The following is a 22,975-nucleotide window of genomic DNA, read 5'->3' on the forward strand; positions in this document are numbered from 1 at the left end:
TTACAAGTTTTATGCTACAGGTTTCAACAAATTCCCCTCGCCATCAACGCAGCAACGTACTTAAAAATAGACGTAATGAGCAGCTTTGGATCTGCATAAATACCCTGTGGAGTTCATTAATGATTTCATTTTTGGCAGACACCATGTCAAACGACAGAGTCTTATTAAAAACATACATAGCTATATGTACTTGAAACTGCATTCCTGCAAACGCTTAGGGAAAAAAATGGAGGCTGTGTAATTTCGATTTACCTTTTAAGTAACAGGATTTTAACGGCGTGTAACTGTAAAACCTTTTGTCCTGAAAACTAACCCCGCTGCCCAAGGGATGCCCGAACCCACAATTCTTTTCATGTATGAGAAAATGGGATCTGAAATTTTACCGTAGGACTTAACTCTGAGCACGTCTCCACCTCCACAAAGCCACGGAAGCTACACCAGTGAAGCTGAAAGAGCATTTTTTGTCCCAAACTATCAACTTTTCAGCCTGTGTCACACCCAGACCATCTGCCCTCCTTTCAGCTGCTCCAAGGGACTAGCGGCAGCGGCATTCGTTGTACAGTATTAAAATTAAAAAGGGGAATTTAAGAGCATTAAATCGGTGAGAGGTGGCACGGACACAAGATCCTACGTGTGCACGGCTCGCTCGGTTGAGGTTTTAAACCAGTGAAGAACACGTTTAAGCAGAGCCAAAGAAGCCACTGCAACCGGCCCACAGCGTCCTCAGGCTCGTGCTAGTACACGTTGGGCAGGTTCGTACACAGAAATGACACAAACTGCATTAAACAGCGTTCCCTTGGTAGTCTGGGGGCTAAAATAACCCCCCAAACTCCTAACTCGGGGCGTACTCGATCAAGGATTGAAGCACTTTCCCTATAATTTGTCAGCAGTTATTTATCTGCGTTGCTCTTTGAATACTTCAAGGACCTTGGTTGCTACTTACCCTCAGTTTTTCTTATCAACATCCTTTACACCAAAAGGCTGTGGGACGTCTCAAAGAAATTCACTTCTGCAGACTTTTTGTCCCAAATCTCATCTGCTCCAGTTTGTGTCTATGATACACTGCATTTCCCGAGCTGTTCTCTTATGCTGTTATTAGCTTTAAAGTTTCATACCTAAATGTAAGTAGCTCAGATCCTGCTGCTGTTCGTGCCTGATCTTCACAATACAACACGAATTATTGCTCCGTGAAGCTCCCATTTCACACGCCGCTTGCTATTGAATAAAATCACAGGAATGTGGCTGTTGACAAGGCAAGGTTCGGCACGTCGCACCACCAAATCGCCTTCGGGAACCTCGCTCCTGGGCTACGCGTCGCTGCCATGAATAGAAAACTCAAATACACCACGTCAAAAAGCAGGCGATGCCTACACCTCACGTTTACTCCTCGGGGGAAAAGGTAAATAGAGTCTAAGCAATTTCTTTCTTTTTCAAAAAAACAAATGTCTAAACTGCCCGAGATCTAGGGAAATCAGTTACCATCTGCCTGTCAGAGCAAGTTACCTGCGTGCTTTTTATGTATTAAAAACATAGCCTAGCAGAATATATTCGCTTTATCTACAAAGGACAAAGTTTAAGTTGCAGAGAGAAAACGAACGCCCAGCGATAAACTACGAGTTTCAAGCAGCGCTCATGTTTGACAGCTGGCCAAAGGAAAGCAAATAAAAACTAAATTTCCAAATGAAAACAGTTAAAGTCTGTTCGGAGTCTCCTGAAGAATCAGCTCAAGATGGAACCATATTCTCTGTCTCCTGTATTTGTTTGCATTTGCAAATTACTTTATCCATATATATTTACTAGAATAAGCAACAGGTCATGTTAATTACGAAAGCAAACTTTTACCTACAAATTAGGCAGATTTTTTTAAGCTTTGAAGTTCCCTGTCTGCCTGAAATTTTTTGGCCACTCCTAGTTTTAACTGCTAGCAGCAGCAGAGTCATAAAATGTTGCAGAAAAATGCTACAGATGCTTTGCCAAAAAAACTCTAATGTTCCCCCCTCAGCATCTTTTTGAACCACTTCCAGTAACACTGTAATGCTGCCTCTTCCTCTGCCCCACTGCCCACTCACCGACACTCACTGTGGCTAAAAGCAGCACAAGCATTTAAGCAGGAAAATCCTAATTTCTGTGCTCAGCCGTGAGTACGACCCGTGAGTCTGCACCTGTAACGATGTGGCTGAAAACCCTGATTTGCCACTCACTCACATGCGCAGAGAAGGTAATGTTAGTGTTAGGAAAAGCAGTGATTCCAAGAAATTTCAAGTTACGGCATCTGAAACACCCACCATCAGAAGGACACGGACCTGTTGGAGCAGGGCCAGAGGAGGCCACAGAGATGCTGGGAGGGCTGGAGCCCCTCTGCTGTGAGGACAGGCTGAGAGAGTTGGGGGGTTCAGCCTGGAGAAGAGAAGGCTCCAGGGAGACCTTGGAGCCCCTTCCAGTCCCTAAAGGGGCTCCAGGAAAGCTGGGGAGGGACTCTGGATCAGGGAGGGGAGCCGTAGGACGAGGGGGAAGGGTTTGACACTGAAAGAGGGGAGATTGAGATGAGATCTGGGGAAGAAATTCTTTGCTGTGAGGGTGGTGAGACCCTGGCCCAGGTTGCCCAGAGAAGCTGTGGCTGCCCCATCCCTGGAGGGGTTCAAGGCCAGGTTGGACGGGGCTTGGAGCAACCTGGTGTGGTGGGAGGTGTCCCTGCCCAGGGCAGGGGGTGGCACTGGATGATCTTTAAGGTCCCTTCCAACCCAAACCATTCTATGATTCTTAATGCATCCACTCTATTTTATCACATTTTATCACTAAGTCACACAGGATTTGTAATATAATCTAATGTACAGGAACACACCAAGGGCCTCCAGCGCGCTCCCTGCGAGAGCTGCATCCTGCGGACGCATGGCAGCACTGAGCTGCATAAGCCTCCCAAGATTTGGGGTTTGCCCTGATGCCGAGCGGAGCGATTCCGGGTGGGTGCTGGGAAGGGCACTGCCCAACACAGCATGACATCCACTGGGACAGGTCCCCACACCAGTGGGTCACCAGCTGCCCCCGCAGGCAGACACCCACCGGGCTGAAGGACCGTGACCACAACAAAGGTGTCCTCCTGGGGAAGTCCTACTTTTGGGGAGCTGTGATGGAGGCCATTCCGGCCTTCTCAGGGTGGCTGAATATGCTCCAAAGAAAAGCACGTTCATTGCTTTTGTGTAAACTACCAGAGCAATAAAAACCATCATTAGAGACAATTTACTGGCTAATCTAATTTTTAAGTATGCACAGCCACTCATAGCAATCAACTTTAAATTAATTATAGTATCAGATTAAAAGGGGAAGATGGATCATTTCCTGGCCCACCCATAAACCCTCTCTGATGACAGTATCTGTGTGATTTGGGGGGTTTTTTTTATTTTTTCTTTTTTTTTTTTTTTTAATGCTATTGTTAAGGCTTTGTTCTAAGATGTCAGCCATTTACCTGCAGGAAAATGACAGGGACTTGTCACAGGCTGCCGGAGAGACCCTCCTTACCGGCTGCAATAACCAGCCCGCTATTTCCCAAGCTGTCACCCTCGCCTCTCAGCATTATCTGCTGCATAAAGATCTGCTCTGACACGAGCCAGGCGGAGCGGTGGCCGTTACCGTTAAGGGCCCTGCGCACAGTGCTCTGTGTCAGCTGCACTGTGCTTAGGGTTTGCTTCACCCAATTATTTGTTTGTCATTTAGAGAACCCGGGTATCGAGCAGATATTGTCAAGTTATTTTTGGCCCCCAACCCACCGGCAAAACATAATGAGGCCTTTAGGTGAGTAACTGTCTTGGCAGCGAGGTGCTAAGATGATGTGCTCTTGAAAGGCTGGATAGCAATTAGGTTATTTGAATAAGATGAGATGCTGGACAGGGCGTGTGAAGACAGGGAAAACCAGCTTAACCATTAAAATGCCACCCCCCACTTCAAGCTGTCAGCTAACTATTTAAGCAAGGTGTTAATTTACTACGGGCTGGATTGCCAACAAACTTAATTCTTTATCAATTCAAAAGATGTACGGACTTGTCGCACACGCACTTATTACCCAGCCCTTCCCAGACAAGTGTAACAACTTGCCAGATGATTATTATCAACGTGTAATTGTATTACAGCGATTCCCACAAGCCCTGGCCCTGGGCTTTGCACAGTGTGAGGGGCTGTGCAAACGGGACAAAAGATGGTTCGAGGACCTACAGTGTAAGAATGAGAGTCAGCATATAGATACAGGGAGCAGATGTGGAAGCAGGTGGAAAAATACCTCAATCGAGACCCAGAACCAGAAGAGGAAGGTTCACACAATGCCTAAGGCATTGGAACCACCTGAAGAGAAGTCGGGCAGCACACAAGTCCTCTCTCCTGTTGTCCATGAGACCATTCCAGTAAGGTGGGCTCACAGACAATGCCCACAGCCACACCTCACATCTCGCAGGGGTGGGCTCTACGAAAGCAACCTTCAGAAATCACGGTGCTGGTCCTCACCACACACACTGTAGGAAGCCATTCAGACTCGTCTGACTGATCAAACTGGGCTTTATCTACACTAACTTCGTGTCCTGTCTGCATATAGCACCTCATGACTTGCCAGCACTTGGCAATGAACTTTTAAAGAGGGTCAGTGTAAGAAGATAAATATTATACAAAAATAAGTATGCAGTGGCACCATTGGGAAAACACAAGAGCAGGTACAACAGCCAATTTTTAGGAAGAAAAACTGACCATAGCAGGGAGAAAAGCTGTTAGACAAGAAAAGTGACCTTTGCAACACAGGAACACATTTTCTAATTCAATCCACAGAGCCATTTAGTTTTGGTTTAACCTTATGGTACTCAAGTACCACCTTCAGTACCAAAAGATTATGATTTCTCTTGGAGCCTGAACCAAGCATAGTCAACAGGGACCTGCTTGTCCATGGGTAATGGCAGTGGGTCTGGTCTCAGATATTTAGGACAGCTCTCCTAAGATGTCCTACGATATATAGAGAGCACCACCAGAAGCAGCACTGCAGGCACAGTTACATGCCTGGTACCAGCAGGAGTTAATCATTCCAGCCGCTTACAGGCAATCGCTTGCGTACTCCAAGGGTTGTTCACCCCATCTGCAATCAGACGTGACTGTTCAAATATGAACTGGATTATAATGAGCCAGTTACTCAAGAACCACGGTCTTCAAAACAACTCTGCCTAGAGTGCTCTGCTTTAAACACGTCTGATGTAACCACGGCATTTCTTCTGGTGTGGTGAAAGAGGACATAGTTGGTGTTTCACGATTGCTAGTATTGCTCCCGAGCATGCCCTCATCCCTGCTGGGTGTACACGTTCAGAGAACCTGCTCGGCCCTCCCCTTCCACACTGCTCTTTCCAAAATGCTGTCAGCTTTCCATTCTTCCATCCACATGGTATCCATCCACATCCTAGATCCCAAAGACACTGGAGGCTGATTATTCATACAGCAACAATCCCCACCTCCAAATCAACACCCAATTGATTAGGAGTTGGAAACACAAGACTGAACTTCCAGCAATGAATTAAGACCAAAACGAAGACTGAGATCATTCCTCTGCCTTTCCTGATGAAGAGGTGAGGTGAGAGCCCAAGAGTTCATCCCATTTCTCCCAGTCAATGAAGTAAGACATACTCAGACCTCAGAAGGAGTGTCAGGAACATTGAAAGAACAGTTTAGGTACCTCATCTAGAAGCAGTCAGATGCAAGAGGAAAGATTTAAGTTCTCTCCTTGAGGTGTCAGATCCTCAGCATCCTTATGAGACTTTCCATTTTCCAAAGCTTCAAGTGCCTCAATTCCCCCCATAACCGAAGGAACTGACGACCACCTTGGGAGAGCAGTTCCCTTAATGACAACACTCTCTTTGCACTACCCAAGGTGCCAAGCAGAGATGTTATTTAAAGTTTCAAAGCAGACCTACACTCGAAGTTGAGATTCACAACACGCACCGTACCCTCAGCACAGCTTCCCACCCCTCCTCAGAGAGAGCAGGTCCTGCTCGGCACTGAAAAACTGCCAGAGTTTGGTAATCATTTATCTCAGCAACACAAACAAGGAAAAAAGGAAAAAAACCCAGTTACTATCAGAGGACAGAAGAAAATGGTGCTGCTGTACCCAAGCTGCAATCACACCTGCTGAAAGCTGCAGAGGCTACAATCATACAACCAACAAAACCCACCAAAAAATAAAACCAGGGCTTTTGCTCATCTGCTTTTGATTTTTATAATGCTGTTTCTTTCAACAAATGAAGTTTAAGTGCTTATGGGACTAACAGCGTAGTAAATGAACTAAGTATTAATTTGTGGCTTTATTACTTAGCAGACCAATTCACATGAAGCCATTTTTTCTTAGGACACAGCTTGCTCTGCAGCAGCTGTTTTCGATTACAAGCCACTAAAAATTCCTTTGCCTCCAATTTTCAAAAGTGCCCACTAACTTGAAATATTTGGAAATGATACGAAATTGCGGGACCTCAGCAGTGCTACCCCTCCTCCCTCTCCCCAGTCCTCTAATTCTAACAAAAATCATCCTATAAAACCCGCGGAGCAACAAAGCTGCAATTTCCTCCCCACCTCCACGGGCCAAGCGCTGACCCAGCCAGCCCAAGTCCTCCAGATCCACCTCGCCTCTTGACCCCCCAACATCTTGTGAAAACCCAGGAAGGAACCTCAGAGCACGATGCAAACCCAGGGATAAGGTTCCCACGGAGAGATGAAGAAGGTGGCGGTGCTTTGGCCCACTCTCCAAAGACTGTGCCTGACTTTGGGATAACTACAGGTGACGGGGGTAACGTAGGGTTTGGGAGCTCCTCTGGCCATGAACAGCAGGTAGGAACAAAGCGGGGGCCCTGGCGATGTCAGGGCAAGCTGTGAGCAGGCCTAAAGGTAGGATTTCGAGTGTCGGGGGAAGCCCTGCTGCAGCGAGCACAGGCTCTAGCAGGCTGGTGGGATTTGAGTCTTGCACTCTTGGACTTGGAAGCTCTCCCCTGGCCCCGCTCTGAACATCCTTTTGTGAGCCTAGGTCTTCAGCTCAAAAATGAAAAGATTTCTTAGAACAGTAATTTTTGAGAGTAAGTATAGATGGAAGCCCCCCCAGCTCCTGCCTCACTCTCCTGGCATATGTAAGTCAAGGCCATTAACTGCTCTCAACAGCACTTAAATCACTTTATCTACTCTCCTGTTTGCCACTTTTAAAGTATACATTTACATTGGCTTTTTTAAACAGGTCGCTGAACGCTGCGTAATGCCCCTTTCAGACACACACTTGCTTGCTCCTTGGAGCATTTCTCAGCTCCCGGCAGCCGGACTGGTCACACAAAAATAGTGTGAAAACAGTTTATGTGACACCACGTAATTGCAGGCGCTGAACAATTCCAGGGCAGGTTGGGACGGCAGGGTGAAGCTGTGCCATGGCCGGGCAGACCCTGCCTTCGCATCTCCCCCTCCCCAGACCTCGCACTTGGGCAACTCGGCTACAAAATCCTCCCCCTTCTCTTGCCACACTTGGATTTCTGGTGAGGCAACACCCTCAGCTCAGAGTCCAACCCAAGCCGGGGCAGCAGCGAGGTGAGGGAAGACAGCGGGACACGCTGGGGACATCGACCAGCCAAAGGGGCGCAGGCCACCCTGTGCTCCAGCCCCCTCAGCCACAGAGGTGCACTAGGTCTGAAAAAAAAAGGCAATAAAAAAATGCCGAGGTGGCTGCAAGTCTCAAGGGTGTCACAGGATTAACTCCCGTGGCCCTCATCCAGCAAAGCACTTAAGTAAATGCTCGGTGTTAACAAGTGTTTAAAGTCAGTCAAGCAACGAAGCACGTTACTGAACTGAAGCCTAAACGAGGACAAATTCGGGTCTGTCTATTCTGCCCCATGAAACTAAAAATGCCTTCTTACAATCCTCGCTGCATCTTGAGAAATGGTGGCATCGCTAGGTGACAAGGCCCTGCCTTTTCTTTCGGACAAACCATGCTGAATCATGAGAAAGGTAAAAATTCACCCGTTTAATGTATCATCCTTCACAAGGTCTTGGTTGCCATCAGCATGGACGTGATAGTTCTCACTCGGAAGCTCGATTTCAGCCTTTCTGCCTACTCAGACAAATATTATTGCGCTTAAGTCACACACTGAAGGGTTTCTTCACATGTTCAGACTCTGTTTTCTTATAATAAAAAAAAGCTGAGACTTCGGAAAGCAACGGCGGGATCTGCCTGTGGTTCTCCACTCCTATTCCTGCACTGTGGAAAACAATGACTAATTCAAATAACTTCACGGACTTTTGCGGGCAGTCTGCATGATAAAATAGCATCTGACTTTGTGGGACCATTTTATGTGGAGAAACATGTAAAATATGTCAGGGCGTTGATGAAGGCGAAAGGCATTCTTGTTTGGGAGACAGTTAAGAATTGGAAGAAAAAAAATCTCTCGGCTTTGGTTTTTAAGCAGCTATGAAGACTTTTAAAAAAAAAAAGAAAAAGCACAGTTCATATAGATGTCTCCGTGAAACTCCTACTGACATCCAGAGCACTAAGTCTGATCACTGTAGGATGTGAGATACTTTGGAGTGCGTTTTTTTTTTTTTTTTAAATTAACTAGATGTAAGACAGCCTGAGCAAGGGGTGTTAAATTGTGCCAAGTGAGGAGACATTAGATCCTATAGAAAAAGGGAGTAGGGAGGTGAAGCGGTGGGTTAGTGGCACAGCTGGGTACTTGGGAAGCCCGGGCACCCCTGCCTCTGCGGTACGCCGCATACCGAGCACTTTCTGCACAGGCCTACGGTCTTCAAAAGATCTTAAAAGAGAGGCTGGCAATACAGCTTGGACGGCGGTTACAAATCAACCAGTTCTTTCTGAAGGTAAAGTTAATTTGTGGCCCGTTCCTACTCTTTTTTCGAGCCACACAAGCACGCAGCTCCCCAGTGCTGGTGGAGGTGGGCAGCAGTGACTCCCCAGGATGGCTGCAGACACGCAGAGCTCTTCAGGCAGCGGCGTGCAACAGAAACACCCCATGTAGGTTGTTCCCACCCTTGAGCTGGGACACCTCAAGCCATGTTGATGCACCTTACGAGAAGCCCTTTTGTCCTCTTTCAACCCACGCAAGGTGTTGTGGAGCCCAGGTCAGCCCAGTACCAACATTAAACACATGGATAAATCAGATGAAGAAACTAATTCATGTTGTTCGGTGTTATCTGCCCCATCCCTGGAGGGGTTCAAGGCCAGGTTGGACAGGGCTTGGAGCAACCTGGTCTGGTGGGAGGCGTCCTTGCCCAAGGCAGGGGGGGTGATGATATTTAAGGTCCCTTCCAACCCAAACCATTCTACAAGTCTATCATCTAAACCCACATATCCATGGCATAAGCAGTTGGTGTCTATGTGGTCCTTGGTTTAACTCCTAGGTTAAACCTACCCGCAGGTTAAACCTACTCGCAGGAGCAGCTTTGCTAAGGTGACAGTTCTGCTGGTGTAAACCTGATGTAAACAGCCTTTGCTGAGAATGACATTGCTGCGCTTTTCCAATTGAAATGAAATGGATTTGATAAGATAACAAATGCCTGGCAAAGCACATTTAAGTTGTGTAAGGGAAAGGAGAGGAGGGGAGAAATCTTGTCTAAACAGCAAAACAATACAGCTTTATCTAATCTCTGCAACTTATTGCTGCTTGTCTGTGTGTGTGTTTTACTGACAAAATAAAATAAATTGAATCAGCTCACACACGATAACATGCTCTTTCCTACCTCATACTAATTGCTTGGCTAATTGATGTTTGTTGAACTTTCTCCATTTCATTGAGTGATTAGGTACAAAGCTAACAGTTGACATCTGTAGGCGCTTAACTGGCGTCTGTAATTACTGTTAATGTTAAATAATTGTTAGTTAATTGGAGTGGTAACTGACTGAATGGAATCCAGATTGTGAAGCAAAAAGAGACCTAGTTAAATAAACATACATTTTCAGAGAAAACAACATTTTATTACAAGGGAGAGAGGAACAGCAGGCCAGATACGGGAGGTCTGCAGGATGCTGTATTTAGGAAATCTCACGCCAGACTCCAGCCTGGATGCCATTATCTGCAGGTACGTCAAGTCAGGGTCTTTGTCATCAAGACACTCCTATCCCAAGAATTTTTCCACCTTATTTGGAACTGATTATCACAATTTGTTATTTTACAGCCCAATGCTGATAAGTCTTTCTTGAGAAAATCAAATACAGTTTAATCTATAAAACAAATACTCTCTCCAGAAGAGATACAATTATGTGTTAGTAAATATTGCTTTTTTGCTCACCGAGACTGGAATAGTTTGACTTTGCTAAAATCAACAGCCTTACATGAACTCTTAGGGGAATACGATCACCAGCTGACACCAGAGGGTACATTGATACCGGTCCAAATGGGCAGGGATGCCCAGAACAACACTTTCACCTGTATCCCTCCACTATTTTGGTCAAGAAAAGCCAGTTCCTACTGGTTCTTGTACCATGCTGGCTGGTTTACGGGTTTGTTTTAAATTACTAACTTAAAAATTATCAGTGAAGCCTTGGAAGTCTCCTGTTTTGTAAGATCATACATTTTAGGATTTAAGAATCTGAAAGGCCTTGAAGAGGCTACCTTTGACTTTCACCTGTCCCTCTGGGCACACCGGGGACATTGCGTTATCCAGTGACCTCTCCCTGCAGCTACTGAACAGCTCTGGCATCTCCCAGCTCTGATACCTCTGGTATCTTTTTGGCCACGTCCCAGCCAAAAACCAATCAGCATGTCAACCATCAGCACCTCCACCATCAGGAGGGGGCATGGGAAGCACAAGGATGAAGAGGAGTGGTTTGTGCTCAGGATATGCAGCCATAAGGGGATGTTATAGAACAAATTCCTTGCTCAGATAAAACCTTCATGGCACAGAAATAACTGCCTTGCTCTTTTGTGTACCAGAACAAAGGACCATCTCAAGACACGTATCGACTTTTTTTTGTCTGCCTGACTCGGAAGTCAGAGTGAAGGGATGCACCACTTCTTCTAATCTAACTCAAGTACAAGAAAGCTGGGTCCTCAAAACCTGAGGCTTTTTCCAGTGCTCAGTCCCTCACTAATGAGACACCAGACTTTCACATGGAAAATACTGAAAAGCCATTTGAAACCCACAAAACACAGACAACCCAAGCGGTCCAAAGCCACCAGAGAAGTTCTCCACCAGAAAAGCAAGGAGACACCATGTTCAGGACTTCACTTCGGGAGGGTGAACCACTCTAACAACCACACACACACACAAAAAAAAAAAAAAAAGATATCTGCAGAACAGCTCGTATGATTCAGCAGTGCCTGAGGTTTGCTGGCTGATGAGTGGGTTTCCCGCAGCGCTGGGATTGCTCCAGAGGTGGGGAGAAGCATTTCACTGAGGAGAAGAGGTAGCACACAGGGCCAACATACGCAGGCTGCAGCGCCCCAAAAAATCAAAAGCAACGTCGAGAACATAGACCAAGCGAGTGAGGATGCTGTATAGATTCCTGCAGCCCCTTGGAAAGGAGGGAGGCGGCAGCAGTCACTTCTCTGGCTGCCAACCATGTTCATACTGCACAGACACTACCTACGTAGCAGTGGATCCGCTCATATTCAACAGGAGATCCTGTGGGGATGGTTTACCGAGAGGGAGCGAGAGCACCTCTCCACAGCCAAGGATCTCCGGTGAACGGGATCCGCGGAGAAGTATTTGCCAACTTTAGCTCCCCACTCGGCTACAGAAACAGATGTTGTAGAGGATCCTCAAGAAATGATTCCCCACAGACAGAGGAGGGGAGAAACAACAACACGCCTGTTTTTCTAGGGAAGGATATTGCTGCAGAACCACCTAAGAAGCCAGGGCTTGATCTGACCGGTATTTCAGCCACCAGCGAGGACTAGTAACCCAGACGCCTTGATCTGCCTCCAGCTGAGAGTATAAATATTTCCCTGACAGCTGGTGGTGCCAGGAAGCAGAAGGATTCATAAAGTTTACATGAACATCCTGTAAACAATTTGAACATAAAAAGCTGTAACAGCCCAATTGTGTTTCTGATCAAAGGCAAACTTCAATATACAGCACAAATGAAAACTTCATCACTTTGGGACTCATTTCTCCCTCCAGGAAAAGCTGTTTTCCAAGGGTACGTAGGAGGGAGTTAACACAAATGAAATACACAGTAGTAGTAGGAGCTGCCTGCTCTACAGCTTCAGATCTGTCTATTTAAATTATTAAGAGATAATGGAATTTAATTATGCTGGAAAGTCATGTTACAAAAATTCATGAACAAAACCTGTACTTTGGCCAGGATTTTTGCTTTGCCTCTCAGAGGGCAAGAGAAAGCTGCGTTCTTTCAAGGACAAAGACCACAAGGAGCAACCCCAAACTGGAAGACCCAGCCTGGGGTAAGGAAGGGACAGACCAGGAGCTGCAGGTGGGCGACACACTCCTCTTCCAGCCTTTGTCCATCTCATATATTCAGACGTTAACAGCTCCTTTTTCAGGCATTACTACGGGCCCAGACCCTCCCAACACAGCCACCTGGATTTCCATGGGAATTGTTTCCCTAGATGACTTTAAGCATGACAAGGTAAAGCATTCCTGCCCCAGCGATGGAGCCCAGAGCTCTGGTTCACGGCCAGGGATAACTCATTTCAGCAGCAGCTCCAGCGATTCCTGCCCTGGGGACGAAGCCAGGACTCCCAGCCCTCCTGCAGACACCACAGCACAGAGGTGATGTGGGGACACCACAGCCCTCTCCAAAGCGGCATCACGTGGCTCATAACCCATCCTTGAGGGGCCCCAACATCCACGTGCCACCCCTCAAAACTCACAGGAACCTTCTAGATTTAGGGATGCATCTTCCCATTCAGCTCTAAGGGCAGTAACTCCTAAGTGGATGTTGAGAGTCTCCTCAAGAGATTTTAGCCCCTCTCCAAGGGAGGCTTGGGGGAGGATTTCACTTTGCTCTAGATTTTTTTTAATTATTAGTACTCCTGAGGAAGGGAACGTTCTACATTACACATCCATAATAATCTACCGCACCTTGAGCTTGATCTCATCTTTGGCCTTGAAGTCCACAACTAAATGACAGAAAGGGGACAAAAATGCATACACAAGACCTAAAATGCTTGAGGATTGCTACCTGCTTTGTGAATACATTAATTCTGTAATTTCTGCTACCTCAGCTATAAATAATTCTGCAAAATAAAAGCGGCAAGGGAAAAAAAAAAAAAGCCTATGTGAAACGGGGGTTGCTGAGGGACACGGGAGAGGAAGGGCTGGGGACAGGAGGATGTCCACTTGTCAGTCTGCCCAGCCTGCTCCATCAGCCAGGAGCTTTGAAGGTTTCATCACGACTTACCCAATGCAAATCTGACCTTTCTAACGAGTGACTTTTATTGCTTTTGGCAAAAGCAGCCACGGACAACACAGCTGGGGGGGAAGAACTGGCTTGGAAGCAACCAGACTGAATTGCAGAGAGAGAACTTGAACTCAGAATCTATCAACCTGACAGGCCGGGCAGCGGTGGGCTGTCCCCGGGGCAGACACTTAGAGAAGGCAACGGCCTCCCAACCACCGCCAGAGCCCCTGCACCTGCCTGCAAGCAATTATTGACATTATCTCCAAACAGGGGAGCTTTTTTGAGGCTCTTTTCCTGATATTTAGCAGTTTGAATGCTAATCCCTTTAACAAAACTGTCCCCCATGCTTTTTCCGCCCTCTTTCCCTTAATCTCTTTCTCCCAGTGGAGGAAAAAAAAAAAGGGGGGGGGGGAGGAAAAAAAAAAAAAAAAAGCAAATACCAGTCAGCCTAGTTTGGCCGCACCTGGATTTGCATTGATTCTCCCCTTGTCATTCATGTTACCAACAGGAATTAGCATATGGCTTTAAGGGAAACTCAGGGGGAGAAAAGAAAGACGCCATTTTGATGGAAATAAGGGGCAAAGGAATAATCTACCATCAACTAAAAAGCTTATTTGTGTACGGTTTCCCAAGCAAAGCTTCGAAAAGCCCATGTTGATTTTAGGCTACACAAAGAAACCCTAATCCTTTCAAGGGAACTAAATCACCAAAGAAAAGTACCTCTGAAGAAAAGGCTCCCTGTCAAGCACGGGTATTCACAACCAAATAGATGCCACGAATCAAGCTCGGTAAGTAAACAAAAATAAGAATGTGGGAAATGTGTTTGATTCAAAAAAAAAAAAGAAAGAAAGAAAGAAAACGAAAGGAAGAGGAAGAGGGGCCTACTCTTCATCAGTCCCCCCGGGGGGAGGAGAGCCCCTCACCCTGGTTACAGGCCTGGGCCAGGAATGTGGATTCACCTCCCGGCTTCTCCTCGCCCTGGCCCGGCCCCAAGAAAGGGCTGCTCAAATGCCAAAGCTTTTTACAGCGAATTAGCAAAATAAAGATGCAGTCACATGTAGTTTGGGGGCCTTGGGTCACTCCAAACACACAACTCTTCCTTTCTACTCGTCCCAGCCACCCGTCCTCCGGAGAGGAGGAGAGATAAAGGACAGATCAACTTGCCAAGTGAGATAACCCAGACAGACACCAAAAATAATCCATCCAGACTGCACCGCTACAGGATGCTAATACACAAAAACCAGGAGTAAGGATCCGTAACGCAACTAAATACAGCTATAATTCAATATGCAGCAAAGGATTTCGGAAGCAACGGCGTACCAGCATGGGAACCCCAAACGTAACGGGGTCACGCACTGTCCCCCGTGAAAGCGCTACAGCTTCGGGGAGTTAAAAGACACGGAAAACACCAGAACAACCCGCTGGAATGACAAACCCTAATCCAGTGAGAAGCACACAAGACAAATACTGAGCAAACCCACACTCGGTCAACAAAAAAAAAAGACCTAAATTCCAAATTAATCAAATCTGTCTTCTCTAGTGCAAACTGACTCAAACGCTCCCAAAAAAGCGGTAAGTTCAAACACGGTGGGTTTCCAGCTGGAAGGACACCCTTCTACCAAGCAGTTCTCATGCTCTGCTGCCATTAAGAAGCAGGACGGTGGGGTGGGAAACAGACCCATTTTCAAGGCTTTGAATTATATCCGTTGGTGCAACTCACGCCTGGAGCCGCTCCCTCGACCCTCCTCGCAAACACGCAAACCAAACCAAAAATAAGACTTAAAAATAAAAACTCCCCAAAGCCTACAGTGTTTCTAATAACGCTGCTTCGGGACACGCTCTGCACAGAAGCTCCCCGGCACTGATTTAGGGCAAGTTTTCCCTTAATGTACTGTTATATCATTAGCCGCTCTCTCTTTGGATTGCTGTTTGGAAGAAATTAATGGGATACTGAATATTTAAATGTGGCCCTCTATATCATTTATTAACTCTACAGAAAGCACACAGCACAGTAAGCCATGGTTTATGACTATTATCCTGTGAATACTAAACGTTGGCTGGTTATTACTGTCAGCAGTGCAAATTGGCTATTCATAATTCCACGTCTATCATGTAGCTGATGAGTAACAATCAAGTTAAAACATTTTGAAAACTCTTACAGTTATTTAAATGAGCTTAAATTAAAGCCATTTGTAAAATAAACTATTCCCTAATATTGTTATTTAAATTAATTCTGACCTGGCAGGCAATGCATTATTTAAAGCCTTTATTTTATATTGCTTAAGCAAAGCAATTACCAAGCATACAGAACATGTCTGAAACCAAGAGAAACATAAAAAGCACTAACAAGCTGATTGCGACATTTCTGCGAGACAAGTTACATTTCATCTCCCATTGAAATTGCCATGAAAAGAAATGTGTGGGGGGAAAAAAAAATAAAAAAATATGTTTGTGATGCGAATTGCAGCCTTACCTTTATTTGTAACAGCGTTGAACAGTTTTTCAGAGCTGGCATCAGATGCCTGAAAGACCAATAAAAAAAAAAAAAAACACGTTACATTTTCTACAAGTGATAGATTTCAAAAGGCACGGCGGTGTATTTATACACACACATATGTATGTATATTTTACAGAAACAAATCAGGTGACAAAACCAAGCGAGCTAATGGAAGCTGCAGCCTCCAAAGAGAATGCCCATAAGGTGGTGCTGTTTGGCTGTGCTTCACCGTCCTGCAGTGCAGCTATTTATTTGGAAAGATTCTATTTAATAAAGAAAGAAATCATTTTTTTATTCAACATATCAGCTGCACAGAAACTATATTTTTGTACTGTAATTATCCAATACATTCTGACATTGATTTTGCAATGGAGAAGAGGCATGATTTAGAATCAGACAGCCCAGTTTCGGGAATTTGCAGAACTGCGGATTTCTAAATTAATTTTTAAACTATTTTTGGAGACCCCCACTGTGCCAACCATTTGATTTTTACCACCCTTAAAGCAGCGTTGATAACTTAGGTGAGTAATTTTATAAGTTGCTGTTACATACTCTTTGAAAAAGAAAGAGCATGTCAGTATTTAATATTGGCATGTATTTCCACATAAGATTTGCCTTTGTCAGGATAACTGATTCTTGACGCCACACTCTGTATAAACTAATAATCCATTTTATTTTTTATCGAGCCACCTTTATCTGCGGGAGGTGTTTTTTTTTTTTCCTCCTAATATTATGTTAGCACCTTATCTACCACTGCTGTTTGCATACAAGTACGCCGGTTAATCTACCTATTATTAAAAAGCCTCACTTAAGTTTCATGCAAAAATGTTGAGAAACGTTTCAGAAACAATAATGGCAGGAAATAAGACCAGGGGAAGATAACACCGCGAATGTGAATTTTACAAACATCCCGAGCCCCGGAGCAGAGAGCGTTAAGTGGATGTGTCTGTGCACAGCTGTGTTTGCACACACACCAACACGCCACACGCAGCCAAAGCTCCAACTTCTCCCACCTACACCTCCCCGAAACGCAGAGACCTCCTCAGTTCCCAACTGTCTTGGATCCAACCCCACCCGGAGAGACAGCCTGCTTTTTGGAAATACATCCGAGGAAATGTGCTCAGGAATGAAATATTGCAGACGGGAGGGGGGGGGGGGGGGAATGCAACACTTGAGAAAGATTTAAGTCTTCTGCTAGAAACTGTTTTCTCACCGCGTTCGGGAAAAATAATTAAAACCACTGTCTATTTGGAAAGCAGGTTGCGGGTTTTTTGTTAAAGGGAAGGAATTTCTAAATTCAAAACCAGATAAAAAACAGTAGACAAGCAACATATCTACTATATCTTGACTGCACTAAAAACTTTGGTGTGAAATTACCGACAAATAAGTAGATACAGTTCAGGCTGCACATCGTAGTGGAGTAATACACTGAAATAATTTGTTTGCCCTCAAGTTAACAACATACAAGATTTCTACGATTAATTATTAAAAATAGCTTTATTCTTTTGCAGACTTCTAGACAGATTTTACTAGATTACAGTTGGCTTATTTAAAAGCTGAGTTGGTGTATTTCTTCTTGATTAAATACCTTGTAAACACTGGATTTATTACCCAATGATGGATTTATTATTCAGCGATGACTTTCTCTAAATTAATGAAAATATGTGAATAATGCACAAATTGAAGAGAACAAGAAGGCCATGTGCTTTAAAGAGCAGCCCAATATTAGTCCAACAAATTAAGAGATGCTCAATGCTTTCCTAGCCTCGCCAATCAGCCTGCTCACTGCTTAAAAATAATCTTTTCCAGTGGATTGCATCTGTTGTTGTCTTTTTAAATGCACCGTCTCTCAGAAGTCAAAACTCTCCAAAGCATTCTTTCTTTTTAGAAAGAAAATGCGATAGTAAAAAACCAAACAAACTTCTTATAGTTTCAGCTATTACTTTATTTCACTCTTTCAAAATGAAACAGCACAAGGGGAGCTGCAAGAGTCCTATCCGCTTGATTTTTCCAAGCACTAGAAAGAGGAAAGCATTTTTTTTTTTTTTTAAGAAGTTTGCTCTAATGCCAAGCGTAAACCAACAGACTGGTTTTAAGCTACGGTTTTTCAGGTGAAATCTTTTTCTGAGCTACTGCGTAAAGCAGTCAGAAACCCTGTTGTGAAATCTGGAAGTGGCACTTCTCGGGCATAACGTGGAGCACGATACATCCTGCCCGAGAACCGCTCCTGAGCCAGCCGGGGGGTGACTATCAGTACAATATGCATCTAAAAAAGGAATAATTTTACGAAGACAAAGCTTGTCCAAGAGTGGGTCTCGTTTTGCATTACTGACCACACGCTACTGAACGGAACAGCAATTTGAAAACCCCCATTGCCTGGGTTACCACAGAAATAACCCATTATCACCAGCTCAGAGCGTGAGATGGAACTTTGGCTCCTTATTCCATGACTTTAAATTGTGGTTGTAAATATAAAACCGTAATTAGGGTGGTGTATAATGATACAATAGCGAACGCAATCTCTGCCAGCAGACAAGATACCGTATCAGTTTCGATGCAACTCTTTATTTTTTCACAGTTCGGTCGCCACATCGTGCAACGAGACTAAAGGAACAAAACCCTCAATTAATTTAAAAAAAAAAAAAAAAAAAAAAAACAAACAACACAAAAAAAACCCAAAACAACAACTCGGCACTAACGCAGAGGGCTCAAACGCAGCGCCGACCCCAAACCCTCTCTGTGCCGCCAGGAATCGGCGCGGCCAACAAAGTGCTTTTATTCCGCGATGGGCGCTCTGGGGGCGGCGCGGCCAAAGCTCCGCTGCTGGGAGAGGCGCTCGGCCACCCCCTCCCAGAGAGACAAGTCCAACTGCATCCTCGGCCCCCCCCCCCGCATCCTCGGCCTTTCCAGCTCTTACTCCAGCAGCTGATGGAAAGCCGCTGCGGTGGCAACGTTACATTTTGGGAAAGCCAAGGGAGGCAGCGCAGGGTCTTTATCTCCTGCCCCCCCCCCCCCCCCCCCGGGTGTAAGGAGTCACCCTGCCCCGGCGGTGCCGGAGACAACAGAGCTGGGGCGGCGACAAACAGATCCCTTCCCTGCACTTTGCCCGTCTCCCCTTCGAAATCCCCTCGTTACCGAGCGCTGCTTAATCCTTTTCAACGTGAGATGAAACAAGTCAGCAATCCCTGGGCTAAAAAAAAAAAAAAAAAAAAAAAAAAGAAAAAAGAGAAAAATAAACCCCAAACCCCATCCTAACGGGTGCTTTTCCCCCATCAAGGAATGCGCTGTCATTCAAGTGGATATATGACTAAAATATTTCCTGTCCAGACAGCGCGGTTTGACTCATTCCCGGCTCAGCCCCCGCCGCCGCACTTGCACCGGCCCCGGCTCCGCGCACCTGCCCGCGCCCCGCGGAGCCACCGCGGGATCCCGCGGAGCGCCGCAGCCTCTCTCTCCGCCCGGCCCGGGACTCCGGGGCCCGACCCCCCCCCCCCCCCCCCCCCGCCGGACCGACCGCTGCCCCCCCCCCCGGGCGGGGTTCCCCGCGCCCCCCGCCCCGCTGCCCGGCCCCGCGGCGTTACCTGCAGAACGGGGGCTCATGGCGGTGCGGGAGGTGCGTGCGGGTGCGCCGGGGAAACTCCGATCCAGCGCGGCTCTCAACGTCCCGCAGCCGAAGCCCAACTAATCCTTTCGGGGACAACTCCGGGGGCCGGGCGCGGGGGCCGCCCGGCGGACATCCTTCCCGGGCAGCCGGGCCCCCCCTCTCTCCCCTCTCCCCGCAAAGATGGATCCCCGGGAGGAGAGAGCGGGCGGTGCGTGTGTGCGAGCGGGCGCGGGGAGCGCTAACACCGCGGCACCAGGACAAAGAAAACCATGTGCGGCGGCGGCGGCGGCTCCGCGGCGGCGGCAACTCCGGGTCCCGGGGCGGCGCGGCCCCTCCTGCCCACGCACCTCCCTCCGCGGGTCCGTCCCGTCCTTCGGGCGGCTTTTTAGGGCTTTGGTTTTTTTTTTTTTCTTCTGTTGTTTTTTTTTTTTTCTTTTTTTTTGATATTCTGGGGGTGGGTTGATTTTTTTTGTTTGGTTTTGGGTTTTTTGTTTTTTTTTTTTTAAAAAGTCATGCCCGTCCTCTCCCGAGACAAAGCGGGCTCCCGCCGGGGCAACCGTCCCTCCCGCCGTCCAAGGGCTCGCCGCGCCCGCGCTCAGGTGAATTCCATCGGGGAGAGGCAGCGGCCCGGCCCCAGCTCCTCCGGCCCCGCCGAAAACAGCCTCGCAAATGCCTGTAATCCCCGGGGGGGGCGGCCGCTCCCTCCGCACCGCTCCGCGCTCCTCCGCCCGGCCCGGCTGCGGGCTGCCGGGCGCTCCGCTCCGCTCCGCACTGCGCGGCGCTGCCGGAGCCGCTCCCCGCCCGCCGCCGCCAGCTCCGCCCTCGCCCCGCCCCGCCGGTGTCCCCGCCGGGGGGGGGGGGGAGGAGGTGGGGGGGGGGGAGCATCCGCGGGAGGCGTATTCCCCGCGCCGCGGCTCGGCCAGCCCGGCGGAGCACGGCCCCCCTCCCCGGGAGGGGCGCGGAGCCTCCGCCCGCCGCGGCGGGGCCGCTCCTCGGGGTGTCGGGAGAGGGGGGGGGGAGACCCCGTTCGCGGAGCCGGAGGGTCCCTCCCCCGCCCCGGAGACGGCGGCACACAAGCATCAGTGGCGACTGGTGCTCCGCGGGAGCAAACGCAACCGAAAACATCACAGCATTCAGCAATTATCTTTGTTTGTTTGTTTGTTTGTTTGTTTTTGACGGAAATTCAATTTGTTTTAATGGGAAAAAAAAAAAAATTAATAAATGTCCCCAACTTCAGGCAGGGTGGCCGGCGCGGAGACACCCCCCCCCCCCGCTGGATGCACAGTTGTACCTGCTGGAGACACCGGGCGCTGGGACGTGCAGGATGGACCAGGGCTCCAGAGCTTGCAGGGACTCGCCCGACTCCAATTCCAGCACCAAACGTTACTGGCAGCGGGTCTCTTACCCGCCGGAGGTTTCTCTTAAGCGCCTCACACCATTAGTAACAGCCACCGCAGAAAATAAACGCACGGCTACGTTATTATATAAATGATTATTCGCTGAAGCGCGGCGGTTGGAGCCAAATGATGTCTCCCTCTCAAGTGAGCTGCTGTGAAGGAGAGGCGGTTCTGCTCCTTGGCACGGCATCCCCGCACCACGAGGGGTTTCCTGGGAAAGGGAGAGGTGCTGAGATGGGTCTCACGCGCTCGCGAGGAGCCTGGATTTCAAGGGAGCGTTTTCAAGATTTCAGATCTTGAAATTGGTTTCTAATCAATGCTGGGCTAGGAGTGCTAGTGGAATTAAACTCCGGTGGGCCCCACTTGGATTTGAGCTAAATCCTCAGAAACAGGGTTGACGAACCCTTACTCACCCCGCAGCGGGGCTCAGCCTGGAGGAGGTGACTCTGCTACGGAAAAGACAGGAACTACCTACACCAGCCAGAAATCCAACCCGGAGCAAGGGCTGTGGGTGTGGGATTGGCCTCACCTGAGCCAGGAGGAGCGTCACGCACCCGAAATCCAAGGGGAGCTTGGAACGACGCGCTGGTGTCCTGGCCCAGCTCCGCACTCGCCTCGGGGACGGGGCGCGGGTAATGTGTGATGAAGATGTGTGATGTGTGATGCCCTTCTCCCAGGCGCCGTGGCTCCGAGCTGTCCCCAAGGGGTGACGCGGTGACCTGGGTGCAGCCACCCACCGACCGCAGCAGCGGCTCCAAAGGCCCTGCCCGCCGCAAACACGGCAGCGAGAGAGGGGAGGGAGGGAAGCAGCGTCCAAACGGTCCACACAAGTAGAGGTGCTACACTTAAAACCTCCTAAGAAAACATTCCTACCGATTGCTGATGCAGAACTATAGGATTTTATGGAAATATTTCTCATTCATTCCCCAGTCCATCACTGTATGACCCATTTAAGAACAGTTTTCCTCCTCGGCATTACGTTGTGGCTTTTCCAAAATTCCTATTTGAGGAGTTGCGCTGACCGCAACGGTTCCCACGGGGACAGCTACGTGGGAGACGCACAACAGAAGCGGCAACGACAAGCGGGAGACGGACGCATCCACACCAGCCCCAAATCCAGACGGTGGCTGCAAACGCTACAGTCCTTTCACTATGTCTCCGATCAGGAGAGGGAACGCTCCGGTAAAACTGTGACAAATCATCATCATCAGAAAATTAAAAAATCGTGGCCAATATCAGATCCTGGTGATAGCAATGGGAATAAGAGCTCTTTGAAGCTGCCCCCCTTAGCAGGGTCATCCCTAGATTTCTACAACGTATCTGAACATGGACTTTCACTGTTAAAATTTCACAGGGTTTTGCATCTTCTAGTAAGTATATATTGCAAAGAGTCGTCTTGACCTCAGAGAGGTGGTTCCCATCTCCTTCTCTAGGAACCCAGCAGAGATGGCTTCATGTCTGGCTTCTAGAACAAGCAGTGGAGAGCGGCCAAAAGCCATCTCAGTCCATCGGCTGCTCCACGAGCTCAGCGAAGGAAATGCATGGCCTGAGTGCCATTTCCAGTCTCCACCAAAAATAAATTAATAAAACCATTAAACCGGCAGAGTGTTCTCTGCACAACGACCGGAGGAGTCGGGGAGCGTGCGGACGGCGAGACGGTACCTGGACGAGAATTGAATGCGCGGTATTAAGGTGTGGCAGCTCATATATTCTACAACCACTTTGGTCAAGACTTTCTACATCCCAACATGGTAAAAACTGGTCTAATTAAAGCCTAGACTCCTCACAAGACTTTAATTTGATAAATTTAGCCCGTATTAAACTACAGGCTTGTCTGTACTGGATTTTTCAAATGTTAACAACGTGCCACACCTGAAATCTCAGCATACACAAAATCAGAAATGCACGTACCTACTCATCTCCCTCGGGCTGCTGAGGTTTATTGGCAGGGCTGTGGGCCTCATTATGTTCATTATTCGTGCCTTAGAGATAAGTCGAGGACCTCTGTTTTCCTGCTAGAACACCACACATGCACGAAATGCATTTTATAATTCCAAATGAGAAGTTTGGAGTTTAGGAATTCACCCAAAGCCCAATTAAATCAAAGGAAGAAA

The 22,975-nt window shown here is 47.6% G+C and overlaps 1 protein-coding gene across 2 annotated transcripts in view; it reads right to left on the bottom strand.

Annotated features, from left to right (window-relative positions):
- The window catches only part of AUTS2 (activator of transcription and developmental regulator AUTS2), an 801,330-nt gene that overhangs the window by 59,752 nt on the left and 718,603 nt on the right, over window positions 1–22,975 (bottom strand). For both annotated transcript variants that reach the window (XM_074160428.1, XM_074160426.1), the window contains exon 6: window positions 15,837–15,885. In XM_074160428.1, the coding sequence (XP_074016529.1) occupies window positions 15,837–15,885 (49 nt within the window). The remainder of the gene's footprint in view (window positions 1–15,836; window positions 15,886–22,975) is intronic.

This window comes from Numenius arquata, chromosome 18 (assembly GCF_964106895.1).
Source record: "Numenius arquata chromosome 18, bNumArq3.hap1.1, whole genome shotgun sequence".
Classification (NCBI taxonomy): domain Eukaryota; kingdom Metazoa; phylum Chordata; class Aves; order Charadriiformes; family Scolopacidae; genus Numenius; species Numenius arquata.